Below are 22,124 nucleotides of genomic sequence, written 5' to 3'. Positions count from 1 at the left end.
GTTATTTCAAGTTATGTTGTAATAATATCTATTATAATAATAATTTGATTTTAGCTTCAATAAAATTTATTACTTAATTAATGTTTAGTTTTGAGAAACTATAAGGGGTTGCTATATTTAATTTTAAGCACATATTATGGTTTTAAGATAGATATGTATTCAATGTATATTAATTTTATTAAAATTTAGTTGTAATAAATTAGTTTATGTTAATTAGATAAAAGAGATTTTATGTCAAATAGTTAACTTAGCCAAAAATATTATTATTAAGTATGTTACCCTTATATTGTCATGAATAATGGTATGACCTAGTCTTCTAACTATAATGGTTCATCATTATCATGAGTGAGTTGTTCAGAACGAGCAGGTAAATTGAGGGTTTGATATACAATTTGAAAAAGAGGAATTGTTATGATAGAACTTATAATGACCCCCAATTGATAAATCTTAATTAGAGATTTAAATTAAGAATTTAAATATCATAATTAGATTTAGAACCTGATTTCGAGTATTTTGATAGTAATCATGACTAGGTCATGAACAATGTCTTCTGCCAGGTATTCTGCACTCTTGTGTAGCAACCGGTAAAGCTTGAAAATGAGTGAAATGAGGTTAGAGACCTAATTTGGTGATTCTGATGCTAAATATGAGTTCAGAACGAAAAAATTGTATAGTTTGACACTTTTCGCAAAAATATCGTGAATAGTGTTTTCTGCTGGGTATTCTTCACTGCTTTGAAGCAACAGGTAGAACTCAAAAATAAGAAGAAAAAAATCCAATTTATGACATACAAGTCATTTTAGGACAAAAAATGTTATTTTGATAAGTATAAGTGTATGTTGTATAAATTAAGCGAAAGGAAAACATCCGTTAAAAGACCACATGTTAATATAAGTCTAAAGTCACTTAAAGGACATTATTCACTCATCTTTCTTCCTCTTCTCTCTCCTCAAGGCAGACCCCTCCTCTTCCATAGAGCTTAGGATTTGCATTTTCTTCTCTTCTTGAATTCTCCTCCCACACTCAACCAAATACTAAAGTATATCACACGAATTCGATAGTAAATCACCTAAGGAATCCATTCCACTACTTGGTTTGGCCTGAAATTGCTTGTGTGTAGAGTTCTTCCTTCTCTCAATTTCGTGGCACTATTCACAAGGTCAAGAAAATGGGGTTTTTGATGAGCCAAGCTTGGTGGATGATCTTAGGGTCTTGGATTGTTGATTAGAAGTAAAAAATCTCTATTCCTATGATTCCAATTTTGATTCCCAAGTCTTGAATGTTTAAGAGCATGTAAGGTGTTTGAGGAAATGCTTGAGAGAAAAATCATGTGTATCATTTGAATTTTGATGGGTGTAAATGAAAAATGAGTTGCCAAAATTCTAAAAATTATAGATATATACATCTGATTTTGGAATGTGATATCTCCCTCATCCTTTGGTCAAATGAGGCTCATGGTACCTCATTTTAAAGCTTGAGTTATCATCTATATTGCCCTAAGATTTGAGATGATTATATGTTGTGGTTTGTCCCAAAAGTCAAATTGAGTACAGACTGCCCAAAATCGCGAAGTGCAGGGGCTATTCCAGAAATCCAACTTCAAAAATTCATATCTCTCTCATTACTTACCCAAATTAAGCTTATGATACTTCGAATTAAATCCTTAGGTGTCTATTACAATATATTAAAATTGGAGAGAAATAAGACTTGTGGAACTCTCACAGTGACTAAAATTGTGAGGAAGGTTGGGATACCCTGCACTGTCTGAAAACAATTTTGTGAGTTGAACTTTCAAAAATCACAACTTGAGCTATATAACTCTGATTAAGGTGTATGATACCTTGTTGGAAAGCCTAGGAAGTCTAGATTAACATAATAAAATATGGAAATTATCGATATATAGTTCATTTCCAGCTTCAGTTTGAATAAAGGTAACTCAAGTTGGAAAAATATGAAAACACTAAATTGGGCCTTATGGGTTATGGAAACCATTTGGGTATATTAGATAAGTGTTGTAAACCTTTGGTTGGATTAAATAAAAAATAAAATAAGGTGGCTCCTTTGTATGGCCTTAAAATGAGTTTTGGCCATTTTCAAAGAAGGAATACGTTCAGAGATACTGCTTCACAAAGTGAGAACACTTTTATGCGTAAAATAATTTATGTAGGTGGCTAAGCTTGGGTTTAGGCACTAGACAAAGAGAAATCTTATAGCTCCTTTATAATGGACACTCTGCCCTAAATTAGGAAAAATAGGCTTTAAGGTGCTAAGAGAAGTAATGAGTGTTCTGAAGACCTTTTGCGGCTATCCTGAGACTAGGTGAATGTGTGGAATTATATGAGAAATTGTTGAGCAAAGAACCACCACCCATGGTCTAATATGGTTAAGTTAAAAGAAATTTGGTTATGACTTGTGTGTATTGCATATAATTGGCATAAGCTTTATAAGTACATATGAAAGCAATCAAGTGTATTTGTCTTGTATAATTACATGACATTGTATCACTTATTGAGTTTGTTTTGGATTCCTTCTCCTGGATCATTTTGGAGAAAGCTACGTAGCTTGTGTGACAAATAAGCGTATTGTTAAAGCTTCAAGAGGTAAGCTCTATGTTTAAGGAGTCTTTTCCTACTTGTGTGCTCCACCATGGTTAGTGGACTATGGTTGGATTGTATTATTGTATTTGATGTTTTGTATAGATGCATTATGTAACATCCCGTGTATACCCAGTTTGTTATTATGTCATCGTATTAAGCCACGCTTAATTAAAAATGCGGAATAACTTTTTTACTTTCAATTATGACGTCATTATCATTACCAAGTTGAATTACTTAATTCATTTTCAAAACATTGCCTGTATGTAATTGCAAAAGACAGCTAACTAAAATACCTCAATATATAAATATTTGTGAGTATCTATGTCACGGAACTACAACACGTTATCCGGACAATATCCTGATAGTTTATACAACTCGAGTCTAAAATAACAAAGTCAAGTCAACGCGGCATGGACAATTCCCATGCTCACCAAATAAGGCAACAAAGCCCAATAAGTCACAAATCCAATAACATAACATGAAGCAAATAGCATAATAGCAATAGGCATAATCCAGCATCCAAGCATAATCATCATATAAACAGCAATATCAGCTAAGCTCTGGCTTCTTGCCGCTAGAGGTCTCAACCCCCTCATTACCTGAACCTGAAATGGTGCCCCAAACGTGGGGTGAGATCTCTAAACAGAAATCTCAGTAAGACAAGGGGTCCTTAAGGATCTTCCACCCCAAGCTCACTTACATGTGCAATATATGTTCTAAAAACAATTTAACAATATAAGTTCCAAAATCAATGCAGTGCAACAGATAATCATGCCATGTGTGTTGTAACTATTCTACTGGCCAGAGAAATGCAGGACGTACGTCTACAACCCTAAAATAAGTACAAGGAACACCGCTTGCACCTCACCCACAGCCTCACCGTCTTGTATGTCCCCACATATCCAGGCTTACCGTATAGGTGGAACACCACATGCATATCATAAAGCACTCGCACATAACAACTCAATAGCATTTTAACAAATCAATACATGAAAACAACATCATGCATATAAACCATCCCCCAATGGGAACCAACAATGGCTAAACCGAGAACACGAAAGCTTACCTCTAAGCAATCGAACCAATCCAAGGTCCACACCCGCTCAAAGTCCACACACAGCACAATCACAATCTGTTTGGACTAATAATCATATCAATAATCATACACTACAAGCATATGACATAAAGACAACGCATTTCCTTTACGTTTAATGTATTTAGGGTTCTCACGAAGCCAAGAGCCCTAATCACTTAGATTCTGACTTAGATTAATTATACAGAAGTCCACATCAACCAATAATGGGTCCTCAAACCCAAACTAGCCTTCTGTATGAACAGTACCATTACTGTTCCAAAAAACCCAGAATATCCGGATATATGTCGGGGTCATATCCGGATATCCATATCCAGATATCATATCCGGATATGCATATCTGGATATCCATATTCGGATATCTACAGACCCCATATCCGGATATCAATATCCGGATATCATATCCGGATATTTCGCGACAGAATGCAGTTCTGCATTTCGCGAGATATCCTTCCCAAAGGTTGCTCTTTTAGCGATTCCAGAAGCTTAAACATGCATTTCTAGGTGTGTTTAACCTTACCCAACCTTAGGTTATTAACTTTAGCTTATTACATGCATCAAGGCTTCATTTTTAACTAAAGAAACACATGGTCAAGGTTGGTGAAGCTTACCAACAGTTCAAAACAGAGAAAGGAATGCTCTTGGAGCTCTCTATGAAGCTCCCAAGTCTGACTTCCAAAAGTCCACGAAAATGGCACACTACAAGGGTTCTTTCTCACCAAAAATGGCTTCTTGAAGCTCAAGATGTCACCACAATGGTTCCTTCAACTCTTCCCCATGAAGACAGCCCTAAACCTCTCCAAACAGAGGCTCAACATCAGAATAATGTAGGGGTGTTCATCAACCGATCCAAACCGCAAAACCGAACCGAAAAATCGATAACCGAATAAACCGAAAACCGAAAAATCGAAAACCGAAAAAAACCACAAATTTTAATTGGATTAGATCAATTTTCGGATGGGTTGATGAAAACCAATCCAATCCAAACCAATCCAATATATTAATTATCTTCTACCTACTTGTCCTTTCTTCAATTATAGCCCAAAAATTTCTAAACTCAAGACTCATTAACTCATCAACTAAACCCAAGAAAAAACTTAGTCACGTCTCATCAACTATAGTATTGTTTACTGATATTCTTGTATTTCAAAAAAAATAATTTACAAAGCCAATATATACAAAAGATGTTATTTGCACAATAATCATGAAACTAATTTTAGGATATTCAAAAAACCGAAAATCGATCCAATCCAAACCGAAAAAAATTGGATTGGATTGGATCGAATTTGAAAAAAAATCTAAACCGAATGGATGATTACATGATCAAACCGAAGGGATTGGATCGGATGAGTTTTGCTTCCAAAATCGATCCAATCCAGACCGCGAACACCCCTAGAATAATGGTTGCCTCACACACTCACAAGCCACTCCACTAAGCGTTTACAATATTTAGAGGGAAGAAATCAAGCAAAAGGTGACAACTTGGTGGTTTTCCAAAGGGAGGAAGGCATGAACAGAGAGGAGGCTGGTCAGCAGCTCCAAGGACTCATGTAGGATTGCACAAATGACCTAGGATCATGTGTCACTTCGCTATTTATAGTCACTTAAGTTTTAATCGCACTCTATTAGCGCTAATAGCTACGCTTAGCATTTTAATCCCAAACTTTGGAATTTGAACCTACTCATTTTTATATGATTTTTCATATTTTTATTTTATTTTTCGCAGCACTTTTCCGGTACGCTCTTTTCCATAGCCAGTATCAGTTCTAGCACCAGTTCTCATTATTTCGACTTGAAACTTGTTTTACTAGTCATATATATTATTCTAGGAATATTCCCATACTCGTTATAATTTTTCGAAATACTTCATCTGTACGCATTTATACCGAGGAGCAGAACCAGTATCTGCACTTTTTGTCAGAAAAGAAACTTTCAACATTAATAATCACTTTCTGTAATTAATTAAGCCTTCTCATAATTATTAGGTTCAATTATGAAATTATTTCCTAATTTCACAGTGCGGGTTCTTACACATTCATGTAGAGCTATATGATAATATGATATATTTTGTTCTGATGTGATTTTTGTAATGATATTTGGCCATTGATTCTATGTGCACTGATGTCTGCTTGGGGTCCTCCCTTGGGACTGACGGTGTATACCTCTGATATGTGTGTAGTTTCGCTCGGGGTCCTCCCTTGGGAACACATGCGCTGATTTCCGCTTGGGGTCCTCCCTTGGAAATGATTGCGTACACCTCTGATAAGATATGTGTATATGTTATGTTCAGTTATGATATTTGTTTATATGATGTCTTGTATACTCTGTATCTGACTTTCATGCAGGATTGGGCTCAGGGTATAGAGAATTCTCTATAAACCTGGAGCTGATTGAGATTTCTTATCTCCCCCCGTTTGGGGATATCATTTCAGGTGTACAGATTCCCGGTAAGCCCTCACTGGTAGGGACACGACCCGTGGCTAGAGGTGCTGTGACGGACCGAATTTTGGGTAGCTATAGGCTACTGACATTTTGGAGGACATTTATATTGTTTTCATATTTCATTATTTTAGGGTCATGATGTCTGATCTGTTACTTGTATATGGCCTGTATATGTTTTGTACATGTCTTCATTCTTGATGCATGTACATTTTGCGTATTCAGGCATGCTTATATGATGATGTAGTATTCAGATATATGTATATGTTGACTTATGCATGTTGTTAGCCTTAGTGGCATGGAGCCAATTTTGCATGAGCCCATAGATGGGTATTTGATCCTTGATGAATATATGAGATTATGAAATTATGGATTATATGAATTGTTATCAGGGAACCTTGAGCAGGAGAGAAAATGTAGAGCTCCCGGCCCATTGGTCCCTCAGGAGAGAAAAAAGTAGAGAGAGAAAGAGGAGAGAGGAGAGAGAGAGGGAGAAGAAAAAGAAAAAAAAAGGACTAGGGAATAAAATTCCCTTGAGCAGGGGATTTCTAAATCCCGTTTTGTTCGGTTTACAGCAGATATGCTGTCCGATTTTAATCTTCGTCAAATGAAAAATAAATTAGAAGAAAGTTATGCATTGCTATATATCATGTGAAATGGATAAAAGAAAAAGAAAAAGAAAAAATTAACTCGTATTTTCGTAAATTAATATAAGTTTGTAAGTTAAGTCTTCCGCTAATCATGTTTAGTATCATGTGTGTTAACTGAATCGGCTCGAAACGGGAATGTCATAGAACTAGGTCTCTCATGGGTGGTTTGATGTGTGAAAATGTAATAGTTTCCATTGTGTATTACAGTAGAGAAAAGGATAGTGTTTTCAGTTGCAAAGCGTTGTGAATAATATATGCAAGAAAGTAAGAGTACAAAAGGTCGAAGGTCCTTCCCTTAGATGTGGTAAATCTAGGTGACTTGTAACATTCTAGAAGGTGTGAGCTATCAAAATGTGATTTTCCCAGGTGAGTGATTGTGTCACCCATGGGAGAAGAGTGGAGCATGGTTATTAGGAGAGACACATGAAAAATATTCTTTGACTTAAGGCATTTTATCTTGTAATGAAAGTGGAAAATAAGTTGTTTAAAGGATCCAAATTGCCGGTCCATAATAGGAGGGACTGAAAACACATGCATATTTCATTTATTACTCTTGTTCATTTTTCTCACTATATAGTTAGAAAACAAGTTATAGTTGTTTGGTATAAAAGCCACTTTGAAGCAGGACCTTGAGTTGAATGTCACGTCCATCAAGAGTTATCTTCATCGAGTATTAGGAACCATAGAAAGTTGTCCATTAAGTAATATGATTACTATGAAAATCTCAAAGGTAAAACTGTATCCTCACTATGGCAAACAGGAAGGTAGAAAAGAATTGATAAGCCACAACAATAGTGCCAAACGTAAATAAATATGCATGAGTAAATAGTAGAGTACCCTCACATGTTTTGCACATTTATCACGTTATCATTCACAACGCATCATTTAATGTGTTTTGACAACAATAAATGAATTTAATATTGGGTTCGCTTTTTCTGCAATAAGCTCGATACGACATCGTTTTGGGACAAAAATCATAGTGTTTTTATATAATTTTAATTTATTTTAAGATTATAATAGTCTTTATATTATAATTTTTTAAGATTTCAATACCAAAACGACGTCGTTTTAGGAATAAATACAGATAACTTGTTTGCATTAACTGCAGAAATATTTTTCTCTTTAATATTTCAGCTTTTTGCGACAGAAAATTTATCTCTACCACACTCACATGAAAGTGAGTAAATCTCATTATAATAAGAGAAAAAAATATCATAGGATGCACTCACTTTTCTACAGAAAAAACAAAAAATATTAAACCTATAATAAAATCAGTATTTCAAACGTTGATTGCATGGAAAAAACATGAGATGGAAAAAACTCAGATTCAGTATATTCCATTCCTTTACTCATCCAAGAACAAATATTCATATTTTACTCTTGTTCATTGCCAAAGGTAAATAAATATACATGAGTAATTTGAACATCTACTAGTACCCTCACATGTTTTGCACATTTATCACGTTATCATTCACAACACATCATTTAATGTGTTTTGACAATAATAAAATCAGTTTTTCAAACGTTGACTGCATGGAAAAAACATGAGATGGAAAAAAGTCAAGATTCAGTATATTCCATTGCTTTTCTCATCCAAGTACGAATATTCATATTTTACTCTTGTTCATTGCGTGAACCACTTTCAACTGATATTATACCAAAATCCCAGATAATCCTCTTCCTGTCATTAGAAAAAACAAGGTGCCTTTAACTTGACCTAATGGTGAATGTTGCAACTATCTTTGTCATTGAAAACAGGATGCTGGCATCACTCTAATGTTCATCATTCTCAGCTAACTGCATCTAAATCAACATCTGCATCTGTCTCTCCATCTATGATTCCAGCCTCAACTTCAGCATCTGCTTCCAATTGACCTGCTTCCTGGCCACCATCAGTGTCTGAGCTCTGCTTCTGAAGTTCATCAGGCGTTGGGGTTCCGCCTTGAGTACCAGGGACAGTGGCAGCATCGAATTCCATAGGTGTTTCTGTGGCGTCTGTTCTTATGACTTCACCATCGATCTCAGCAGCAGGTGTAACAATCTATTTCACAAGAAAAAATAATGAATACATGGAACTAAAGTGATTTCACGGAATGCATTTAACATTGGATTCATTATCACAAAGACAACTGAGAGGAATAGATAGAAATGGATTCAGATAACGGCTAATCTTACAAGCATCATTGCATAAGGTGGCATGGATAGCAATCTATTATTTGATTATTCAATTGACAGATATACTGCAGAAGAAATAGAACAGTACATAACTAACGAGGGCAGTAAATGATTTCAATCGCTGCATGCTATTTGTTAGATATCCATACAGAAAATCCGAAACAACAAAACTACATGGGCATTCTAGAACAGAATGATAAACCATGCGATCAGAAACACCGAGCTACAAAGCTCACATGACCATTCAGTAGGAAACTATCGTTTAAAGATGCTTTTTGTGTCTTTATAATCTTTCATCCTCACACCACTCTCCAATCCAAGTTTTCTATAGCGTTCAACATTCCATTGTTTTCAATGGAATTTTCACTTTTTCCGTAACTTTAATGATAAGAAATTTTCTATATTGGAGTTTCTTTTGGGTTTAGCAGTGGTGACAGATTGAGAAGAAGGGGTGAGGACATGGAAAAAGAGACTAGAGACCGGAGTGGAAACAAATTCCGGCAAAATAGTTTGTCACCGGTGGACAATGGGTCCATTGGGTAGGCATGGAATAGGGTTGCCTCTCATCAAACTCTCGATACCATGTTAACTCAAGAAGCAATAAGAGACTTCACTGAAATCTCTGTCTAAACAACACAATCGGGTCAGAATTATATAGCCAAAGAATAATAAATTAAAAAAATTACTGGTATCACTAGTATCCTAATTGCCATAATTATTTGATTCTGACTACACAATTTACACAATCAGCAAGATTCTACTTACATAGTCACTACAATGACTTACTGCAATTACCAATAATGTCCATGGTTGAGACAAAATTGACACTCTATGGAACTCTTTTAGACATCCCGATAGTCGTTTGCTAGAACAGCCTCACAGCCAAAACGACCAACACAACCAGGTCGAAATCCATCCAAAAGGTAAGGATGACCATGTTGCTATCCCATAATGATTGCTCCATAATTGCAAGTTGTCACACGGTTTTCTCCTATGGAATTGTTGTTAACGTTGATTCTCTCTAAGGAATAAATGTTTGAATTGTTTCCTTTTTCTGTTTTAATTGATTACCATTTCTGGACTTTGGTCAACTTAATTAATTCTCTATTTTTATTGTTTTCCTTAATTTTAGGGATCGATTTTCCTTAATTGTAGGAATTGTTGCTCAGAAGATTGATTCCGTATAAAATCTTTTGTTTATATATCTTTGTTCAATTGACATTATCAAAGAAAGAAGAAGAGTCATTCTTCACATATTCTAATTTTCTACATGGTATCAAAGCCCTCTTCGAGGGTCTGATTTAACTATGTCCCATTATGTGCTTCGATTTGAGCCATGCAAGGCATTCAAACCTCAACCCAAGACACCACGTCCTCCATAACCCAACCAGAGATACAGCCACAGCCAAACAGTGGACTCCAAGAACCTGCGACACAGCCTATTGCCAATGACAGCCTTGCGTTAATAATTACAGGACATAGATTCGACGGAGGCAATTACCTTCTATGGTCTCGCAGCGTAAAGATGTTCATCTGTGGACATGGCAGAAAAGACTTTCTTATAGGCATTGGGGATGCAGTGCAACCTGCTGTCACAGACCCAAGACACAAACGACAGTTGGCTGAGAACAACCTAGTCATGGTCGGGCTCATGAATTCCATGATCCCCGAAATAAGGGAAACTTATATGCTATCTTCCACGGAAAAAGAAATTTGGGATAGTGTTAGAGAGTCATTCTAAAAAGATAATCTCGATGCTTTGTTCTATATTAAAGGGATCTTGCAAGATCTCAAATTAGAAGACAAAGATGTGACTGGTTACTATAATACCTTTCTCAAATATTGTCTGAGATTGGATCTGTATGAGAATTATGAGTGGGCAAATTAGGTTGATGCTGCGCTTCACAAGAAGATCGTGGAGAAGGATCGAATCTATCAATTTCTTTTAGGGCTCAATCCCATCTTTGACTCAACAAGGAGCAGAATCATGGCCATGAAACCCTTACCAACAATGCGTGAGGTTTTCTCTGAACTCAAATGGAAAGAAAGCAAGCAACTTTTAATCAATAACTTCAAAAAATTGGATACTTCCCAAAGAAAACAATGCTTTTGTTGCAGGGAAATCATCCTCATTTGACAATAAGCCTTGACGAAAGGGGAGGCCTTGGTGTGAGCATTGCAACAAGCCAGGGCATACCAAAGACATACGTTGGAATATTCACAGCAAATCTGCCAATTGGAAACCATGCCAAGAGAGAGAACAACGTGGACTTATGGCCATTACAGAGGAGAATCACCTAGAGAGTTCAGGAGTTGGTATGTTTACGAAGGAGTAATTAGAAGTCATCCAAAAGATGATTAATGCTAAGGACATAAATCCAAGACCAACAACTCATCCAAGTACCTTACAACTTTGCAAACCAACACTGGAAATTCTAATACATGGATATTTGACTCTAGAGAAACTAATCAAATGACAGGTAATATCTCTAGTCATATCCCTCAAACACACCAAACAGGTTGGCAAAATAACAGATTGAAGTGAAGCTATGGTAAAAGGAATTGGAACAGTTAAATTATCAAATTTCCTAACTATGAATGAAGTTTTATTTGTCCCAAATTTGACATGTAATTTGATCACTATAACAAAGCTTACAAAAGACCTGAAATGTTAAGCACTATTTGACTCCAATAGTTGTGTATTTCAGGATTTGGTAATGGGGAAGAGGATTGGCCGGCATCCCAATTTTCAATATATGAAAAGAATACACCTAAATTTATTTAATGAATTTGAATTTGTGAGAGCCTCCTACCCTCCTCATGGATACAAACATTCTAAATCATTCTCTTTAATCCATAGTGATGTATGAGGACCAGCTAATACATAAATTATAAATGGTGCCAAATGGTTCATGACCTTTATTGATGATCATACAAGAATGACTTGGGTCTACCTCCTAAAGGCCAAATCAGAAGTTACATAAACATTGAAGAACTTACATATGTTCATCCAGAATCAATTTCAAGCTCGGATTCAGGTTCTAAGATCCAATAATTCTAAGGATTATTTATATCTTGACCTTACCACTTACCTCCAAATCACCATAATGACTGCTCCATAATTACTAGCTATGACTGCTCCATAATTGCAAGCTGACACACGGTTTTCTCCTAAGGAATAGCTGTCAACAGTGATTCTCTCTAAGGAATAAATGTTTAAATTGTTTCCTTTTTCTGCTTTAATTGATTTCCATTTCTGGTCTTTGGTCAATTAATTCTCAGTTTTTATTGTTTTCCTTATTTCAGGGATTGATGTTTATTTAATTTTAGGAACTGTTACTCAGAAGATTGATTTCGTGTAAAATTTTCTATCTATATATCTTTGTACAATTGACATTATCAAAGAGAGAGAAAGAGTCATTCCTCACATATTCTAATTTTCTATAGACCAAATTGAAGTTGCAGCAGAACCTGAGACAGAGAGAATGTACTCCAGCTTTAGAACCAATAGGAAAGGGCATTGATGTAGCTAGGGGTGATAAACGAATCAGGGGCCTTTGGCTCGACTCATGAAGGCCTGAGCTTATATGCTAAAATTGGTTGTTGGAACAAGACTTGGACTTGTATAAAAGCTTGTTTAATAAAAAGGCCTTAGGCTCTAATTCAAAAACTCGGCCTTAAAGCCTCCCAGGCTGGCCTGGTATATTATTTTTTATATTTTTTATACTACTTGTAATAGCTCTTTCTCTCTCCTCAATCCATTTCACCTCATTTTATTGGTTAAATAGACTTTTTGAATGATGTTTGGATATATATTGAATTTATGAATATTCATGGAATTACTAGTGCTGTTAATTGTATATTCTATTTGGATAAATTTTTGTTGTCTTATTTTTTTTTAAACAGACTAACAGGCTAAATCAGGCTTTTTTTTTTTTTTTTTGTAAATAAGTCAGGCCACATGCTGATAATTATATTCATAACAGGTAACAGGCTTCGTCAGGCTGACACATTTAAATACAAGCTTAGCCTTTTAATACCAAAGTTCGGTTCGGCTCGGCCCGTTAACACCCCTAGATGTAGCAAGAGGGGAATTGAGAGGCATAAGTGCTTGTGTGCTGTTAGAGAATAATATAAATCACTAAAAAAGCCCTCACTCAACAGCTTAAACTTTTTGGGTTGAATTGGTTCTTTATACGGTATCAGAGCCTCGATGTCGCGGGTTCGACCCTCGCACCCCCCACTCTCTCTTGTGAAATTTTCTTAGCATAGGTAGGTGGACCTATGCATTGTCCACCCTTCAAGTCCAGTGGACTTTCGTGTGAGAGGGCGTGTTAGAGAATAGTATAAACCATTAAAAAAGCTCTCACCCACCAGCTTAAGCTTTTGGGTTGAATTGGTTCTTTACATGTGCCTAGGATTGGCATAGGCTGCTTGTGTGACAAATTAACAGAGAGTGCATTCGAGACAGTGGAATGTTTCTAGTTCTTGACGCAAGCTTAATGAGAGATCATCTCACTCTATATACAAATCAAGGCTACTATTAATGTAGATGACAAATGATTCGTACTCCTAGGGGAAGTCCCTCCAAAATTACATCCAAATGTTCATGGGGAGAAACTTGATAGAAAAATGGGATCAGTCAATAACAGGTTTGATCCATAGAAGTTAACTCAATAAAAGACCGAGCGCCTTTCTTGATATTGCACAACTCAGATTGAAACTATTGCACCTTCGCCCGAATTTGAGAGTTGAAGAAGTTGTGAACCTCATCTCGCAGCTGCCAGGAATGTACACAGCTCAACCACCAAAGGAAGGACTAAGTCGGAAGGAGACAAAAGAAGCCACAAAAAGAGAAGCTGCTTATGCTAGTCCCACCAAAGGCACTCATCATTGTCGTGGCCACCAATAAGAAAACAGTAAGGAATCTCTGGATTGACCAAAAATATTTTACTTGCCGCTTCCATCCGATAAAAAATTTCTTGTCCAGACCAACAAAAGTTGCATGCGAAGAGGTCAACAAAGAAGGTCACAAAAGTTGCATGCGAGAACGAAATAGAGGTGTGTGGCGGCTCTGAATTTTGGAAAGGATTTGGTTATGAGGCCTTCACAGGACTGAATCAAGTTCTAGATACCATGTTAAATATGAATGTGGAGAGAAAACAAAGGAAACAGTGAGAAAGTGAAAGAAAACTTAGTCAGAGAAAAACTAGAGCTTGGCCTTGAAAACTGGAAAATAGTATTTTTGAAGTGAGGCATTGTTACATAGTATCAAGTATTTAGAGAGCCCTAGATTCAGTTATGCAGTTGGAGACAACTGTGTCAGCTGAATTCAGAGTTAGTTGGTAACTGAAAGTAGCTGTCAGTTAATTATTCTGTAACAATTAGTACAGCAAGCTTAAATAGCTACTTGTGCATTCTCTAACAGTGTGTGTTTCTTTTTCTTCTCTTTTTTCTCGCTTGGTTACAAGGGAGGTCCATAGAACCTGTTAAAAGATGAGCAAAGTGTGAGTATGGTGACACACTGAGGATCAAATCTGGAATTAGGTTCTTCCCGAGAAAGCTAGATATTACTACGCTACATGGCCATAGGCGTACTCTCTCACGTTCCGAATTTATTGAAGAAACTGCATTTCTGTGACATAAAAAAACCAACAGCTTAAAATATATTAATGCATTGAGATGTTAAAATTGAATTGTTAGTTCCAGTTTAAACATAATGGTTGAACTAGAAACACAAAACAAAACAGAAATTATAAATCTAGCCAACAATTTTGGGCTTCTGTGAGTAGGAAGAAACTAATGCATACAACCAGCAACAATTATAACCATTGAATTCTACACAATCCTCTATAAAAATTTATTTCTCCTGAGCTGATGTGATTAAAAAAATGGAAAGGTGGATCTGAATCAAGAAACCTGATTTTCCTCTACTTGATGAGCAGTGCCTTTTATTTCTTCCTTTTTAGCACGTTTACTTCTGTCATTTGGTTTAGCTTGGTATTTAGATCGGACATCAGGTGGCAAAAGTTCTAGAGGTACAACCCCTTCAATACCATGATCAGTAAACTGCAACCACAATAAATATAATTTTCATTGAACCAACATAAGTTAAGCAAACAATAAATTGCAGATTACAAAATTCATATTACCTTAGAAAATCCCTCCAAGTCCTGTCGTGCTGAAAGCCTAAGACCTTTCCAACAATAAACCTGAAATGAAAGGAAAGATAGATATATAAAATATATACTCTAAAGTTGAAGGCCAACTGTCATACACTAAAATTGAGCCCACAAAATTTGGAGGATTTTCTTTTGGTTACGTCTATAGGTTTTTGTTGGCAAATATCATCTATTTAGGAATGGTATTGTACAAAATTAGGATCTGATTTATATTATTTTCATTCATTCCCAAGTTTCCTTATTTTTGCAATTTCCTAATCTTAAAGATATATATTCCCAGTTTCCTAATATTAGATATTATAAATCATGTATAAATAGAAGGTACTACACAGGATTTCCCTAAGCAATTCAGAAATCTCTCTTTTACATGATATCAAGAGCTTGTTCGTGTCCTACGCAGAACCCAATCCAAAAAATCCTAAATAGTCCCTATCCTTCTTCCAGCAATTGTCTATGCTGCTCCCAACTCACCATAAAGCTCTGGATCAACCTAGAAACCGCCAACTGGCCACCATTCTGAGCGCCCCCATGCACGCTTCCTCAACCTGTGCGTGAAGTCCATGCGCCACCTTCCAGGTATCAATTCTTTGCACCGCCAATCTCATCTTGCTCGCCAACAGCTAGGGGTGTAAATACGTCAAGTGGCTTGTCAGGAGCCTATAGCCTGGTTTGCCAAGCCAGACCATTTTTAAAAATAGCAGAGGCTTGGATTCATTAAGAGGTCTCTTCACTAATCAAGCCACGAACCTATTTTGAAAGGCCTGGCCTCTAAGCCTCCAGACCCAACCTGTACTTTTCAATAAATAATATTTTATTATTTTTAATAAAATAATATCTTAAGATTTCCAGCTACATAGTTAAATTGTCAATATTTTGGATTGTGGTGTGGCTTCAACTATTGTATTGTTTTGACTTTCCATTAACTTAAACATACAAAAGAAACAAAGTAATCATAACTTATAATTTTCAGAGTGCTACATGTCATTTTTGAAGGCTTGGTAGCCTTTTAAAAACAAATCAGGCCAAGCCTATAATTAGACTTGTATTAGGCTAACAAGTCAAGCCAGACTTAAAATATTTTGAATAGGCTTAGCCCATTTAGGCTAAAGCCTGGCTTGGCTTGACTCATTTACGCCCCTACCAACAGTCCATGGTATTGTCTTGGTGATTAGAAGCTCAGATTTGGTCTGTCCTGGTAATTGGCTCCTACTCTCTGGGTACTCTTTATGCGCCTCTTTTTCTGCATGCTCATATCCAGCCATGCGCAACCTGTCGTCTAAATGTAGAGAGAATGGCAGCCCTACTATATTGTTAATTCTCTTCTTGTTCCTTTGCATTTTTCATTTTTTAAGTTTTTGATGATACCTTATTCTAACGTTCTTGTCCTTTCCTTCTTTTCTCTTAAATTTCTTTTTCCACACAAATCAAAATTAGAGGATTACCCGGTTATTCTTGTGGTGATATTCAGCTTCTATTCCGGCAGAAGGATCCATCTGTAAATTCAAAAATCCAAAAAAATTTGATGTTTAAGTAAACTTGGAGGGGGAAGGGGGGGGGGGGGGGGGGTCATTGTAAGCAATCCTGAAATATTAAACAACGGGGTGAGGGTACGATGAAAAAATAAAAATAAAAATAAAGAAAATCAACATATTGCAGCTCAATAAGGAAAGCTTACATCTTCAGCCAAAGGTTTCCAGTACTCCATAATCGAAGGTGTTTGAACACGCTGAGGATCAGTTAAAGCATTCTGGTAATTCAAAAAATCATGTGTAAATAGATAATTTAAAAAATAAGAAGATATATAATTCAATGACTTAATGACTAAAAACACAAGATTCACCATACTAGTTTTGATATTCAGACAGTAGAGATTAGAGAAACAAAAACTGTCTAAATTTATTCTGAACAAATATACCACTCCTTTATTATTTTCCTTGCATGGCCATATTGACTTAAATTTATCATAAAACAGAGGGAAGATCTATGGCTTTTTGACCCTTATAACCCTTTATTAATAATTAATTACCAAATTGACCTTCATTATAAACTATTTCAAAAATTTAACCTCCCCAAAAAACATAACACCAATCTGCCCCTGTTTGACCGTTCACCACCAATCTGCCCCTGTTTGACCGTTGACCACCAAGCCTACCCGGGTACACCCCGGGTATTTTTTGAAATTTTATGTCTACCCGGGTAGGGAGGGGTATACCCGGGTATTTTTCTTGACATCTAGAAAATTGCTTGAATTATTTACCCGGGTAGGGAGGGGTGTACCAGGGTAAATAAGTCTCGTCCCAATTAAAAAGTGTGACCCTTGCACTCCATCCTTTAGTATAGTCTGTATATAAATGCCAGTTTATGCTCACACCACAGTTATCGCTACAGGGCATCGGGCTTGGCACTGGTAGATGTTTCAGACTAGCCCAAGCAACAGCCTTGGCAGTTCGGTGGCGGTGAAAGTTGGGATCGATTAAGTGCTGGTGGCATTTTGAAGACATGCACTTGGAATCTTGAAGCTGACATGCTAGGGTCCATTGATGGTGGCAATATGATACCATTCCGGCAGCAAAACGGAATTTGCCCAAGGATTGAATCATTGAACTTAGTGGGAGGGAGATCAATTATGGTTGGCCTTCTTTCACAATTCAATACAGTAGAAAAGTCAAGCTCCTGATAGAATGTAGCTTGCTTACCAAAGAGAGATTCAGAAGAATCCACAACAGATGGATAAGCCCCTTTCATTGTGTATATAAACTCGTCATTCATCCAATCCCAGCTTAACCTCCAGTTATCAAGACGGCCAAGGGGGTTATGGTTTGCAATATTAACCTCTGCCCAGTAATTGGAATCATAAGTTCTGGTCGAGATTTACCCGGGTACACTCCTCTCTACTCGGGTAAATAATTCAAGCAATTTTTCAGATGTCAAGAAAAATACCCGGGTATACCCCTCCCTACCCGCGTAGGCATAAAATTTCAAAAAATACCCGGGTAGGGACGGGTGTACCCGGGTAGGCTTGGTGGTCAATGGTCAAACAGGGGCAGATTGGTGTTATGTTTTTTGGGGAGGTTAAATTTTTGAAATAGTTTATAATGAAGATCAATTTGGTAATTAATTATTAATAAAGGGTTATAAGGGTCAAAAAGCCGAAGATCTATGCACATTGTGAAAGGTTTTGTCTGCACAATTCAAAACCTCCGACCGGGGCACTAGGATGGTAAAGTACAGAATGTCATACCAATACCTACTCATACTCCTAATCCTATTGTCCAGCATCCACAATAGCCAACTTCTACAGAAGAAGGCCCTGCATCCACAACTTTTGTTAAGAATAACATACCGGATTTTGATCTGCCCACTTCCACAACTGAGACAATTCCTTGTTACCCAATCTCCATCTTGGCCTACTGAAAATAAAGAGAAAGAACAATGTAATCAAGAAAATCTGAGCATAATGAAATGAACTAGGATAACTAAGTAGCATAAGAGTAAAAAAAAGAAATATATAATGGCTTATGGTCAGACGTTAATTTTGTTCTCAAAACAAATAAAACACATCACATTGCCTATGGTTTTAGCTTAGTTGCATCCAATCTACTTGTAACTTCAATCCAGAAGTTGTCTTGTTTTTGCCTCGAAGTAACTACTTTTTTAAGTTGAATATATATTCCCTCAATGTTTCTAGACTTCAAATCTTTAAAAATGTACACTATCCTAAACACGTTATATAAGCAAATAATGACGTCGTCTCAAAACTGATTTCTCATTGTACCCTCCCCTCCACACCCGCCCAAAAAAAAGGTACTCAAAGAGGAAGAGCTCCACATATATAGAGACCTACTGAGAAGTTCTGTTCCACGTCAAACACTTATTTTAACAAGCTTTGAAGTTAACATTGATGGGTGTGTTTTATCCCAGACAAAAAGAAAGGGTCATAGACCTTTTTCAGTCAACTGACAACATTGAAAGAAAGCCATCAATTGTGGTAGCGTAAAGAAGAGAATATTAATTAATCCATAATTGTAACTGTTGAGATATATAAAATTATTAATATAACCTCATCTAACAGCTTAAGCTTTTGGGTTGAATTGGTTCTTTACATGGTATCAAAGCCTCGTGTCCCGGGTTCGATCCTCGCTGCCCCCCACTTTCTTTCAAGTGGAATTTCTTTGTTCGCACAGGTAGGTGGGCCTGTGCATTGTCCACCTTCAAGCCCAGTGAGCTCTCGTGTGAGGGGGCGTGTTGAGATATATAAAACCATTAATGTAACCTCATCCAACAGCTTAAGCTTTTGGGTTGAATTGGTTCTTTACATAGTATCAGAGCCTCGTGTCCCAGGTTCGATCCTCGCCGCCCCCCACTTTCTTTCAAGTGGAATTTTTTTGTTCGCACAGGTAGGTGGGTAAGTGGGCCTGTGCATTATCCACCCTTCAAGCCCAGTGGGCTCTCGTGTGAGGGGGCGTGTTGAGATATATAAAACCATTAATGTAACCTCATCCAATAGCTTAAGTTTTTGGGTTGAATTGGTTCTTTACAGTAACTTCCCCTATTCAAACGGATATATGATTGGCAGTACAACATCCATGTAAAAAGATGGTGTTGAATAATATCTTCTATTTTTGGAAATAGATCCCATAGTTCTAGGGATTATGTTTCTGTAATTAATTAACTTGATTTGATTAGATTTTTTTTTTTGTAGTTTCATTGTGTCCTTTTTCATTAGTGGTTGTAAGTCATATATATATATGAATTGGGGTTGAAGTAGTTTTCTCAAGTAATTCAAAAATATTCTTGCAATAGACAGTATTACAATTTAACAAATATTTGAATTCAGAAACGTAGACAGTATTACAATCTAAAACCATTATGACATGATAAACAATTTATTAGATAAACATACCGCTTCTTGACCCCATCTGGTACTGTTTTCTTCTCCATGGGTTGTTTTTCATACGGTAGGCAGCCATCACGTTTCCACCACACCTAAAAAGTACAGAATGGGATTATGTTAGCTAAATAGTATACATATTCTTGATGTTAATGATAAATTGCAACTACTTGTCTATGCGCAAGAGAGCACATGGAGGAAGAATTTAAGGATACTCACCCAATTCTTCTCTCGTTCCAATATATGCTCAATTTTGTGAAGAAACTCTCCCCCTTTGGGTGGAGTCAGTTGAAGAAGTTTTTTAACACGTTCTTCACATGATGTAATCTCTTCTTTCTGAATTGAATAAGGAAATATCCATTCCATGTGTTAGGTATAATATAAAAATATCATGAGAAGATAGAAATAATAAGTAGCCAATGGGAAAACACCGCATAAAATCTTAATTGACTTGCCAAATTTATTCTAAATTTCAGTATAAGAAGAATTGAATATGAAAATAACTCAGACATTCATCAAGAATAATCAAGTATATCTTGAAAAGTCATCAATAAAGTTAACAAAATACTTAAGAGCAGAAAGTGTGGAGACATGACTTGGACCCATATACCAGAATGAATAACAGAAAAACTCGATTCTTGAATTAACTACAAAATGAAGCCCCAACATGCTTTCCAAGTTGCCATGACTTACAATTAAAAGATTTTAATCTTACAAAACTTAGGAACCATTTGCAGAAGTTTTGACTAAACAAGATGACTGATGTTATTCAATCGCAGCACACACCATATGAAGGGTTAACTTGAGATAGTAAAGTCCATGTTATTCATGCCTTACGCCAATCATTTATCCTGTAGCACGATCTGGACGTCAAACGAATCAAAATTAAAGATTATTGTACAATTATGGGATCTCGTGAAAAGGACATCCAAGTATGGATAAGACTAATTTTAATGATATAATATTAACAAAGTGGATGAAATATGACTCATGTCTTGGGTGACAAAACAAGAAAAAGCAGGTGGAGAGTGAGAAGATAAAAGTGACCGATGACCAGCTACATGATCAAAGGCACCTGAATCAAGAAACCAAGGGGTTGAATTATTACTAGTGTGAGAAATACAAAAGGATCATCCATAAAAGCTACAGTGGTAGTAGAGGACTGGGACTATTTGGCTGCCTTCAACTGAAGATACTTTTGGAATGCTATCTCTAAAAGAGTAAAAGGTGGTTTACCCCAGAGGACTTTGAATCTCTATTCTTCTTAATTTGCCAAGTTAAGTGGCGTTGAGAATTTTCTCAGGAACCCCATGAAGGGAATAACAAGTTTCTTGAGTGTGGCCGGATCATTATTTACAATAAGTCAATAACAACATTGGAGATGGCCTTTGCAGGCACCCGTGTTGCTTCTATCTACATGAGATCTTGAGGTAGTTACCAAAGTCGATGTGTCAAAGGTGTTACAGTGGGAGTTTAGGGCTCTAGATGTAGGAACTCTTAAGAGATGAGTATTATGACTCCATGGTGGCAACCTCTTGACTAGTCAGAATATGGTCTTCGACATGTTCAAAGTCAGAGTGCAGGTCACGTAAAACTAGTACCGCATACAAATTTTCCAATTTGTTTAATAAACCCTAAATACTGTCAGCATGTAAATACATTTTTGACTCCTCTATTAAAGCCTGCACTTAAGTGATAAAACTAATCATGTCATGATTTGGTTATCAAAGGGAGGTTAATTTCTAGACTGAACAATATAGGCACTAAATGTCATTAGCAAATACATTGCGAGCCTAGTTCCAAAATGTGAATGTTTGTTATAAAATTGACTAAAATAATGAGTTCCACAGACTGCCATAACGGAGTACACAACTAATGATCGAACTTCCCCAATTGACTTCCCAAGATGATCAGAGAGACCTTCCCCAATGGTGACTGAGCTAGCTAGATAATTCTTACCATTCAACTACTGTGAGGTTATTTTACGAGTACTAAAGAAGGTATAAGTAACAGATACATTACAAAACAAGTTTGTCACCTGGATGAATGAAGATCTTCAAAATTAAAAGAACTACTTGGACTTGAGACCATAGCTAC

General features: G+C 36.4%; 1 protein-coding gene across 1 annotated transcript in view; it reads right to left on the bottom strand.

Moving 5' to 3' along the window:
- Positions 1-8,162: 8,162 nt before the first annotated feature.
- The window catches only part of LOC133301479 (THO complex subunit 1), a 30,571-nt gene continuing 16,609 nt past the window's right edge, over positions 8,163-22,124 (bottom strand). The window contains exons 15-22 of the mRNA XM_061501114.1: positions 20,247-20,363; positions 20,040-20,122; positions 18,480-18,546; positions 16,812-16,883; positions 16,579-16,629; positions 15,107-15,166; positions 14,874-15,023; positions 8,163-8,820 (exon numbers count right to left, since the gene is read on the bottom strand). Coding sequence (XP_061357098.1) covers positions 8,569-8,820; positions 14,874-15,023; positions 15,107-15,166; positions 16,579-16,629; positions 16,812-16,883; positions 18,480-18,546; positions 20,040-20,122; positions 20,247-20,363 — 852 coding nt within the window. The 3' untranslated portion in view covers positions 8,163-8,568. The remainder of the gene's footprint in view (positions 8,821-14,873; positions 15,024-15,106; positions 15,167-16,578; positions 16,630-16,811; positions 16,884-18,479; positions 18,547-20,039; positions 20,123-20,246; positions 20,364-22,124) is intronic.

This window comes from Gastrolobium bilobum, unplaced genomic scaffold (genome assembly GCF_033153095.1).
Source record: "Gastrolobium bilobum isolate Gb01-03AN ecotype WA unplaced genomic scaffold, APGP_CSIRO_Gbil_v1 utg22804, whole genome shotgun sequence".
NCBI classification, from domain to species: Eukaryota; Viridiplantae; Streptophyta; class Magnoliopsida; order Fabales; family Fabaceae; genus Gastrolobium; species Gastrolobium bilobum.
This window is presented reverse-complemented; position numbering and strand designations above follow the sequence as displayed.